This window comes from Cryptotermes secundus, unplaced genomic scaffold (assembly GCF_002891405.2).
Source record: "Cryptotermes secundus unplaced genomic scaffold, Csec_1.0 scaffold706, whole genome shotgun sequence".
Taxonomy (NCBI): Eukaryota; Metazoa; Arthropoda; class Insecta; order Blattodea; family Kalotermitidae; genus Cryptotermes; species Cryptotermes secundus.
Genome location: NW_019727104.1, coordinates 30,473 through 42,764, shown reverse-complemented (window position 1 = coordinate 42,764; position 12,292 = coordinate 30,473). Strand labels below are relative to the sequence as shown.

At 36.4% G+C, this 12,292-nt stretch overlaps 1 protein-coding gene across 3 annotated transcripts in view; it reads left to right on the top strand.

Annotated features, from left to right (window-relative positions):
* The window catches only part of LOC111864469 (integrator complex subunit 12), a 23,396-nt gene extending 12,966 nt beyond the window's left edge, over window positions 1-10,430 (top strand). For all 3 annotated transcript variants that reach the window (XM_023851730.2, XM_033751435.1, XM_033751434.1), the window contains 3 exons: window positions 835-994; window positions 2,955-3,135; window positions 9,605-10,430. In XM_023851730.2, the coding sequence (XP_023707498.1) occupies window positions 835-994; window positions 2,955-3,135; window positions 9,605-9,780 (517 nt within the window). In that variant the 3' untranslated portion in view covers window positions 9,781-10,430. The remainder of the gene's footprint in view (window positions 1-834; window positions 995-2,954; window positions 3,136-9,604) is intronic.
* Window positions 10,431-12,292: the final 1,862 nt, after the last annotated feature.

Below are 12,292 nucleotides of genomic sequence, written 5' to 3'. Positions count from 1 at the left end.
AATGAATGAATAAAATGTATATTTAAATTAACACTGTTGCCTATTGCTAGAATGCAATGGACTGTGGAATGAATACTCAGGAAAAGGGTGCTATTACTGTTGTGATACAGGTGTATTATATATTAAGAAAATAGATTTTATATTACTATATTAAGGATCTTAGTGGTCTTTTGATCATGTATGTAATTTTAAATGTTATTTTGATATATGGAATGTATTGCTGTACAGTAGTTTTGTTGTATTGAGTATTTAAATTTTGACGATGATGACTATCCGATTATGTATGTATATTTATATGTTATATTGTATTATTGACTTGTTCTATATCTGAGGCAGATACCTCTATGGATTTTTTGGAACTACAAATAAATGAATGAATGTATGGGGCTTGTAGTGATATTCTGGCATTTACAACATGTATACACCACCTTTCTTATTGTGTAATGGGATCTGGTGGGTACGATTTACAATATCACAATGGTATATGTTCTGTGAATTTATACAGCCACTAAGATGGAACCAGAGATCATTCACTGTAGGAAGAAGCCAGAATCAACTTCTTGCCTTGTGAGTCAGAGTTGATATTCCAGTGCATTGGGTTGAGAAATTTGCTGCCTCCCAGAGATGTGTTACTGCTAACCAAATTTATGTTAATCATAATTACTATTTACATAATGCTCCATTCTGATAAAAATCCAATGGGGGATAAGTATGATATTGCTTATGCAGGTAATTTTTTTGAAATTTTGATGATTCTTACAATCACAATTAGTGTTATGAATATGGAATTTCAATAGATTTCATTGTAAGTGGCATCCCTATTCATTTTCACAGGGGAATGGATGTTGTTGCACGCAATCAGTTAGTGGAGTGTATTGAATGCCACTCTCTGTATCATCAAGAATGCCATCAGCCACCTGTGGCTGAGGCAGACATGAATGATCCACGTTCCGCATGGTATTGTTCAAACTGCACCAAGGCAATGAGTAAAATTGTGAGTTGCATCTGTATCATAACTTTTTGGACTGGTATTGTGTTAAAGTAACTTTAATTATAGATATTGTCACGTGTTGGGTATGTCATGCGACAAATAACTTCACGCCGTTCAGGGATGTAGTGAGTATTTACTCGCCTTCACTTTTATACTTATACAATTCACCATATCACAATTGATCTTAATCTTATACAATCCAGTATCTCAATTGTTGTTCAACTATATCTCAGCGAATGTTGGACTTCAGCTCTCTTCAACGGTGACCATCTCAAGACTGACTTATTACTGTGGAAGTGCATTATCCCTGCTGGTTTGACAGTCTGTTGTTACGCAATGAACCTTTTATCTCTGGGGAAACACGTTTGTTGATTCTGCAATTCCTACGCAATGGCCGACTGTTATTGCACTACCATGGAAGTATCTACTCCAAACATGTTACAGTATCATATCAGCACTGTACTGAAAATACTCATGACAGTTGTATCACATGTTACTTCAAATAATTCAGTGCTTCTCCAACAATTTCATCATAAACTGTTAGAATGTGCTGGCCCTGCCTGTCTGTTCTGTCTGTGCATATATCATATGTAACATTGTAGCGAGATTAAATGCTAAGAAATGTATACTACTGTTTTTCCCATATGAGCAAGTAGTAGTCACTGATAATTCTTTTCCCATTTCTACATCAGACAAGATCAAACAGGCCTACAGGAAATAGGATTAAAGATAAATACTGACCATCAGTTTGGACAATTGGTTTCTGTATACATTTTCCAAACATTTTTGTAAATTAGTAAGGACATATTTAGAGTTCTTTGATATGTTAAACCAGTGACAAGGGAATGACTGTGGAACTGAAGTGATGTAGTAGATGGATTTTCTGGAGCACCGTGGTGTTTTAATATTATGAATTTCAGCTAAGTAGTTATGTGCAGACATATTGTGCAGGATCTCTTTTAAGTTAGATTACACTTTCAAAGATGGGCATGCCATAATATAGTTGGTTGAGGCACTATGATACAAGCCGGAAGGTCATGGATTCGAGTCCAGATGAGGTGGATTTTTCAATTTACCTAACCCTTCCAGCTGCACTATGGCCCTGGGGTTGACTCAGCCTCTAACATAAATGAGTACCAGGAATCTTCCTGGGGGGGATAAAGGGCAGCCAGCGCATAAGGCTGACAACCTTACTGCCATCTGTGAGCCGATTGTCTAGAGAAAATGTGGGAGCCTTGATGTCTCACATTGCTATGGGCCTTCATGGCTTTACAGGGATTCCTTTACCTTACACTTTTAAACACTCATTCCCAGAAATCAGTAGAACTATGAATGTGAAGTGACGTGTATTATTATTTTTCCCCAGTGGATTTTCAGCTTTCACAAATGTTCTATGTGACATCCTCACATAGTATGGATAATATCCGATCTGTGCCATTGTGACAGCAGCTGCAACAATTCTTACTCATAGTTCACAAGTTATTGGAAGGCAGGGATGCACCCAGTCGTTGATGTAGTCCCACAGGGAAATGCCTAGTGCAGTCTGACCTGTTGACCAAAGGGGCAGGGAATGGGCTCTGCTGAAGGGAAGGACCATATATCCTCCATGTCTTCAGACAGTGTTGTCCTCTTTGGCACTGATGTGGAATGTGACCTTATGGTGATCTGATTTCTGAAGTGCTACCGAATTTAGAAAGATCCTATATTTTCCATAATTCTTAATATGCAGTCCATGACAAGCTGAGTGAATCTGCTTCATGGAGTTAGTTTCATTCACATAAAAAATAGCATACTTTTAATTGCAAGTTAAGTTGTAAAAATATATTAATTCTTAAACACTTAAAAACTGAAAACCATTGAAAATTGTATGTTGCACAACACTGATGAATGCCTTTACAACACAAACATTTTTCTTTCCTTCATATCTGTCAGAAGTGTTACTGAGACCTAGGTAATGTTTTAGCAAAATGCTGGGAACAGCAGTATTGGAAAGCAAGCAACCACATCCACTGGTCTGGCTGCAGCAACACAATCCCCTTACAGTGCTTCCAGCAGCGGTTCCACTGGGAAACCTACCTTTGCTGCAGGTACAACAAAATCCAACTCATCACCTAACTTCAGTGCTGCAACAAAGACATTTGGAGGTAAGAAGTTTTCACCTCATGACAGTCACAGACTGCTCTGACATGATGGAATATATTGTAACCTCTGAGGCATAATGGCCTTGCCTGCAAGTGATTATTACATTACAAGAATACTAAATTTCAGGCATTTGGATGCTAAAGATAAATTAGACAAATATATTTTTTATCAATACATGTTCTTTTATATGAGTATTCACTTCAGTTTTACTTACTTCTTAATGAAGTAGTGGCTGCAAACATAATTACTGAGAAATTTAAGCCCTATTTATGAAGTAAACTTGTTGTAAAAGAAGAAATGACTCTGAAAGGTATATGAAATTATGGAAATATATCAGTAAAGTGTTTAACTCCATGAGAATTTGGCTTTCATTCTGCAACAAGGGAGGGTATAAAATTGAAACCTAATTTACAGATCCATTGGCAGAATTTCATTATTTTATATATTATGGGTGGTCTGAGGGAGAATGTAGGAGGAAACATTATAAGTCAGTGAATGAGGGCATGATTATACGTGGTGCGTTCCTTATATAATGCCTCCTATTTTATTGTGTTAATATGTAATGTCTGAGCTGGATGTTGGTGGTGTTGTAGTAAAGGTTGAACCTTCCCGCCAATGTACTGTTAATTTAGTTGTCGTGTGACAGATAGCGACAGCAGAGCAGTCTACCAAAATGGCGTCTGACATAGAAGTGCGTATGAAAGAGAAATGTGTTATTGAATTTCTCACTGCCAAACAAATTGTACCCACTGACATCCATCGACACTTGCTAAAGGTGTACGGAGACAATACAGTGGATGTCAGCACAGTGATTCGGTGGGTAGTGCGTTTCAACAGTGGCGAAAGTGAAGTGCACGACAAGCCACGCCATGGGCGTCCCTGCTCAGCTGCCACTCCTCACAATGAACAGCGCCTCATCCGAACAGATCAGCAGATAACGACCAGGGACTGTCAATTCTGAACGCTACAAGATGACGCTGACTAAGCTGAAAGCCCGTATTTCCCGAGTCAGGCCAGAGAAGCAGACAACCTTTCGCTTGCAACATGATAACGCTAGACCCCATACCAGTTTGGCGACCACCGCGCACATTGCAAAGTTTGGCTGGACTGTCCTACCACATCCACCTTATAGCCCCGATTTAGCACCTTCAGACTTCCATCTCTTTGGGCCTATGAAAGACGGACTACGTGGGCAACATTTTCCAGACAACGATGCTGTCATTGCAGCTGTAAGAAAGTGGCTAGCCTCTGCTGGCGCAGACTTTTACAGGCACGGCATACAGGCTCTTGTTCATTGATGGCAAAAGTGCATAACGAATGGTGGTGATTATGTGGAATAATAGCTGTAAGTAGCTGAAATCTTGATCTATTTAACTGTGTTATTATGATTTCTGTATCTGTTGTAGTTTTCTTTAAAAAAAATAGGAGGCATTATATATGGAACACCCTTAGTATTTTCTGAGATTCAAATACAGACTGTGTTATAACATAAACATAAACTTGGTCCTTTCAACACTTTTCTCATGTCATTCCAGATATCTACAGGTTAGGAAAAGGCATGATGTCACATTATATGCATGGCACTTTCATTTGTCTTTCTGCTTATAGCTGTAGAGCTGTAATCTGACAGTTCTGATTGGCTACAAATGAATTGATATGACGAGCAAGAAAGTCATATAGAACTTAAATTAGTATTCTCTAAACTGTACAGTTCCTTTTACACAGTGAGGAAAGTATAGAAGTTTTAGTGATGAAACATACTAGATCCTTCACTTTTCTCTACAACACATGTCATATTTTTCTTACACGACATGTGGAAAGAATTTTGAACAAAAATTTCCAGGCATTATGGTTGAAACATGTCCACCATTCGTGAGGTAGTGAAGACCGTAAGCAGCAGAAACTTTCTGAGGTTATAAAGTGTTGTTGGACATGACACCATACACTCTAGTACCAGAGTTGCAGGAGTACTTACTGCTTCTGAGTTGAGGGTAGAAGAATAAGTGAACCCACAAAAGAAGTGGTATGGTTATAGGGAGAGGGAGGAGAGGAACAGGATCCTATGCCTACAAATAGGTATAAGGAGAATCTTGAAATAATATTTCAGAGTGTTATGTTGTGTATTTTGTTAACTATATGTGGAATTTTTGTCAATACAAGGTATATAATCAATAATTAAATCTATTACTATCTATCTATGGCTCTACATTCTTTTTGTTGGACCTTTGCCGCTTTTTTAGTTTCTTAATCCTATACACAGTCTGTAGGACCCCTTGGATGGGGGATCAGCCCAGTAATCAATAATTACTTATTCTGAATCAACTACACATTTTGGACTAATAGGCCATTCTCAGGTTGATAAACATCCATTTTCCTCTTACCTGTTCTTTGTAGCCATTGGCCAGCATTTGTATTAAATTCTTAAAATTGTGTGCTTTTTTGAAGCTTTGTCAGTGATTAAAACATTATTACATCATTACAGACATTTAGATCTTAATGTACACAGTGGATGGCCTTGATGTTCACTCTCACTCACTCATGGAGCTGGTCCCTTCTTGAGAAACCGCCAATTGTGCAGCTACTCAAGAACTTCCCAGTATTTTATGGAACCCAAAGGTTCATTACTGTGTTCACAAGAACCATCCACTGGTCCCTATCCTAAGCCAGATCAATCCAATCCATGCCATCCCATCCTGTCTCTCTAAGATCCATTTTAATATTGTTACAAGTTATGAAGCTCCTCATTATGCAGTTTTCTCCAACCTCCTGTCACTTCATCCCTCTTCGGTCCAAAATTCTCAACATTGTGCTCGAACACCCTCAGTCTATGTTCTTCCCATAATGTCAGAGGCCAAGTTTCACACCCATACAGAACCACAGGCAAAATTATAGTTCTGTATATTCTGATTTCTGTGTTTTTGGACAGCAAACAAGAAGACAAAATATTCTGGACTGAATGTTAGCAAGGTTCAATCTCCTCTTAAGTTGCTCCTGAATCAGGTTTTGATTTTTATCATAATTCCCAAATATTTGAACTGTGCCACATTTTCAAAACATCTGTTACCTATCATTATATCATGATTTTGCCCTGCATCTTGGTGACAAGACAACAACATGTACTTAGTTTTCTCTGTGCTTATTTCTAGAACAACCTCCTCACTAGCATCAATTAAAGTTCATGTATTTCTCTTTGTGGTATTTATATTATCACCCAGTAGATTCACATCATCAGCATAGACTAACAGCTGATGTGTCCCATTTAATTTCAGTCCCACCTGGTTTTCCTGGACCTTCCGAATGGCAGATTCTACAGCAAAGTTGAAAAGCAATGGCGATAAAGCATCTCCTTGTTTTTAGATCATTCTGGATAGATCAGACTGATGTTTACCTATATGGACTTTACCGTATGTTTCGTTTAAACACATTTTAATCAGCCTAACTAGTTTCATGGGTATCCCAAACTCTTATCAGAATATTGTACAGTACTTCCCTCCTAACTGAATCATAGGCTTTCTTGAAGTCTACAAATAGCTGATGTACTGTCTCATTGTATTCACATTTTTTCTCCAGTATGTGATGAATGCCAAAGATCCGATCAGTAGTTGATCTGTTATGTCGAAACCCGCACTGATGATCGTCAGTAATTTCATCTATATATGGACTTAACCTTGAGAGAAGAATATCCCTTGATATTGTATGGGAGAAACCCTATGAATAAAAGTCTAAGATAAAATCCCAGCCACCATTTCAATCACAATTTGAGAGTGCCAGCCAAGCAACACATTCCACCCTGCTACAGGAGAACAGCATCACTTATGATGTGTTTACAAGGTCAATAGCATAACCAAATTGAAAATTGAAACCATATTTTGATGTTATCGATTAGTGAGTATTTTGATTCAACTTAAGTAGGAGGACTTTCCTTTTGTTTGATTAACTGTTGTTGTTTGACTAAATCAGCTGTGTACACATCCATATTCTCAGCTGTCATTTATTATCCTGTGATTGTATGTTTAGTCATTAATTGCAATTTCTGTAGAATTGAGTCAGAAAGACAGGCAGTATTTGAAACTGTTAACAACTTTCAATTTGGTTGGCCGTTCCATGACTGTGCAACTCAAATCAACTAATGCAAATGCACCTTTATAGCTGAGCTGCCATTTCTGTCTGTCCAAGAAGGGATTATTTACAACACTGCGGTTGTACAGCATCTATGGCAAGTAGTGAAGGGAGAGGAATATGGTTAAGATTTTCAAGGGCCTGTTTATATCACTGCGGTTATGTGGTATCTGTGGGTAAGAGTGAAGTAGGAGGAATCTGATGAGACCTTTCAGATTTCGAGAACTGTGTTGCTGTGGATTTGGCGTGATTGTAAAGTCACTGGCATCGCTGCATTTTAAGCAACAGTAGTGTTCATTAGGAAGTTTTTTAAAGACAGGTTCAGTACATGTGTAATATTGTTAAAGTTATTGTTACAGTTAAATTTGCCTTTTATTGTATTTACACTTATTCTGACATTTGATGTGTTTCAATGTAATTGAATTTTTTACAACGAATATAATTTTGTAACTCACACAATTCTGTTTTACTGACATTTCATTGTATTCAGAAGGCTTTGCTTTGAGTCTCGCCAGGACACTGGTTATTGTGACATTTTCGGTTTTCCTCAGTCTCCCAAACAAATGTCATTAAATTACCCTGAATAGGCAAAGACTCCTTCCTTCATATCCTTTCAAATTCATGATTCATCCTACCATTCAGTGCTATATAATCTCGTTACTGACACCATCATAAAGTAACCCACTAAAAAAATACATACCAGTTCATATGAAAATTTGGTTCAGTGCCTTCTTGCACATTGGCTAAGAAATTGAAAGATTACCTAACTTCAAGGTATGGAAATCCATAACAGTGAAAATTTGGGCAAAATACACCACAAAGAAACATAAATATTTAATTAATTTGGTCATTACCAATATCGAAATGTGGGTATTAAAATGTAATTGAATACATATATAAAAGAACTGCCTTCATTTGTATTATTAAGTACCTTATTTTGTGTTCTGTAATTCGCACCTAGATTTTAAAGAAAGTTTTAAAGGAAAAAAAATGTTGTACCTCCAGACTATAAGACATATATTATGCAGTATTTTCTAGGAAACTTCCAAAGATATAGCATTAAATAAGATTTTGTGCCACGAACTTCATACCTCCACGTCTGTTCCTGCCACCCCTGCTCACATCATGTATGCAGGAATGGTGTCCAGACCACTAGCTATCCTTTCATCTGGTTCCATTTCATTTCTTGGTTTTGTATAATAAAATTACTTTTCCTAATCCAACAGGAATAAGTTACAAGGTGTTAAGTCAGGGCTACAAGGAGATCATGGATGTCATGTTTTCCATCCACCTGCCAGGAAAATGTTGATGCAATCACTCCAACTTTATGCTTTGTGACAGTTTTACCATGCTTTACAAAACATCAATATAAGTCCTCTATAATTTGTAGCCATAACACTAAACTTCCATTGTATATTTGCTGGCATAAACATGGTCATTGTAAAAATCCTGAATTCAACAGTTTAATTCCTTTTGAGGCAAGTTTCCTCGTTTTGAAGAACTTCACTAAGCAGTCCTACATTCAAGTTCATGCCAGTCTGTATTGCATATGTGGCAGGCAGTACTGTATTGGGACAGTATTTATGGATTTTTCTCTGTTGATCCATTACATTAAAGTTAAATAATGTCATACTTTAATACTTTAAGTGTGGTTATTAGTGTACTACCTGTTTTAACATTCAAACATTGTACACTTTGCATACAGTGTGTTTCATATGATTCACGGAATATATAAGGTTTATTTCCTTACACAGCATTTACTGACTAGTAACGGAGATGCAGTATTACACTTCATTTTGCTGAAATACTTTTTATTTTAAAATAAGATGTGAAATCATCATCTAAGTGAACCTAATTTAATTTCTGTTGATTAAATGCTATTAAAAAATCTTACATGTTTTAGTCATATATGAACATTCTCAGTTGAAGCTCATTGATGTGAGTCAACCACTGTCAAGTGCACTGCATATTGCTGCCTCTTTAAGGCATCAGTGAACTTTCATTAGTAATATTATTCTCAACTTTTTTGACTTCATATAATTCCTACATACAAATTATAGTTTTCTTTTACATCTGGTATCCCCTCTGAAGATGGTTATTTATGACCAAAACACATCATGGTTTTAATGTCAGCATGAGAAAATAAATGAGATACGCTCAGATGGTGACATTATGTCTTATTTGAGATGTATTTTGTTTTGTTATAGGTGCAGACTGAATTTTGAAATCTTACATTAATTTCAGGCTTCATAAATTTTCACTAAATAATCCACAAATCAGTCATACAACATGCTTTCCATGTTCAGGGAAAGATGTTTTTGGTTTTGAACTTAATATCATCTTCTATTACAGGCCTGCCTTTACCAACATCAAAAACTACAAGCATCAGTTCAAAACAATGCCCTATTCCTACCACCTCTCAGAAGTGTGTAATGCCCAATATCAATATTATAAGTGCGGATAAACGGTTGCAGATTATGAAGAAAAAGGCTGCCAAAATGCAAGAGAAGAGGAAACATTCCAAATAGAATCTACATTCAGTGCAATAATTGTATTGTTCTGTACAGCATCTATGTTCATATTTAAATTAAAATTCAAGCTTAATACTTGGACATGTAAGTATGCGTATAAAAATGTATACTGAAGAGCTAATATTGAGGTGAGAAAACACATGAATAACATAGGACAGTGAGCATTTTGTTGCTCCAATAGTGCGTTCTTAACACATTCAGATCCATACCTTGCTCTCAGCAGACAACAGAAAACTGAATTCCAAGATACGTCATTGCAAGAAATACCCATTTCCTCTTTTCCAAAGTACAAGAAGAAGACTGTGCACTGCATTGGCTACAAAGAAATGCATATGATTCGACTGATATCTAGGGCTAAGCTAGAAAGGTTAATTTTTCTTTTGGCAAATTTAATAAATCATCGCATGGCATGGAGCCCTTCCTAAGAAGCTAGTGGTCTCATATTCTTGAAAGTCCCCAGTTTTTATGTAACCGAAACCTTCATGACTGTGTTCACAAGAGGCTACAAAGTGTACTAAAAAGGGGGCTGTTTTACAAAGACGGAGCATGTAAAGTTGACACGTGTTTAATACACTGCAATAAATATTTATTTTTTTAAGAGGTGGACCGCCTCTGTGGTCTAGTGGTCAGAGTTCCTGGTTACAGATCCATAGGTCCGGGTTCAATTCCCGGCACTACCAGATTTTTTCTGAGTAGTAGTGGATCTGGAATGGGGTCCACTCAGTCTTGTGACAATAATTGAGGAGCTATTTCAAGGAAATAGTGGCTGCAGTCTACAAAACCAAAATGAACGGCCATGGGGATTCGTTGCGCTGACCACGTGACACCCTCTATCCGCAAATGTTGGCACTAACTTTGCAGATAAGCAGCGGTCACTTGGTTGGTATAGTTTGCTTGCAAACTAAAATCACGGAGTTCTTTTTTTTTATGGTGGTGATAAATGTGTAGTAGATGGTTGACTGATCTATGGTTGTAACAGTGTTAGAAGTTACAGATTTTTGTGACTGCTTATACTGTAATATTAACTGAAGTTACTTTATAAACATATGTTGTAGGATGTGTGTACAGATATGCTGAGTATAGATGACCCACAATACAGTGATTTACTCTTTTGACTTTATTCATGATCCTGTTGTTATTTAAAACAATTCTGGAGACTTGCAATCTGTCTCTGCCCTCAGTAGGGCCCAAATGATAGACCTAGTCTCTGTCTCCAGACTGTGCTGTGCACTTTACAAACAAGAGTACACTGATGTGCAGTGTGATGATTATGACTGAATGTGATTAAATCAGACTTTTTTAGACACACTCAGTGATGCATAAGAAAATATCATAACCCTTCTGAACATTCAGCTATGGTTGAAGTCATTGTAAACTTCAAAGGCGGGTAGTTTTGAGGCAGTACATCCCTAAGGAACAACAATGTTTCAGAATAAAAATGTACAAGCTGTGTGATGAAGCAGGCTATACTTACAGATTTGCTTGGGGAAACATAAAAAACTTGCCAACCAAATTCATCTGCAGTAAAAAGAGAATGCTCATGCAAATAATTTTAATGCATTTTTAAAGCTATTAATAATACAGACATAAATACACAAAGAGAAATTATGTGCATATTGAATACTATACTAGACCAAAATTAGTTTCAGTATGAACAAAAATATTACAAACAAACAGATGTTTTAGCTATGGGAGCTCCAACATCTGCAATATTAGCAGAAATATACATCCAGAACATGGAGCACACACAAATATACAACATATTAAAAAATCAGAAAATAATTGGATATTTCAGATATGTTGACGACATACTAATATTGTATGATATAAACAAAACAAATATTGACAACATGATTGTGGAATTTAATAAACTGCAGCCAATGATAAATTTCACAATAGAGAAAGAGAACCATAGATCTATAAATTTCTTAGATATAGGAATATATAGAGAAATGGAAAAGTTACAATTCTCAATCCACCGAAAACACACTTCAACGGACATAATAATACCAAGTGACTCATGTCACCCACAAGAACACAAGATATCTGGTATTAAATACCTCACAGATCGAGTAAATAACTACCCCATCACCAGAGTAGCAAAAGATAATGAGATAGAAACTATAAACAACATACTCATAAATAACAAGTACAACACAGATAAAATTACAGAACTAACTACAAATAACAGAAAACAAAACATTACAAAAAAGCAGAACATTACAGAGAATTCAGAAGAACAAAAAACCAAAACGAAATGGGCAACATTCACATATATAGGAAAAGAAACTAGAAATATCACAAAATTAAAAATAGCATTTAGAACTAAGAACAATTTACAACATATATTAAAATCAAGACCACGAATAAATAAATATAACAATAGCGGCATATATAGTATGAAATGCCTAGATTGCCCCAAGGAATATATAGGACAAACCGGGAGGAAATTTAATACCAGATATAAAGAACACATACATGACATAAGACACAATAACAGCAATACAGG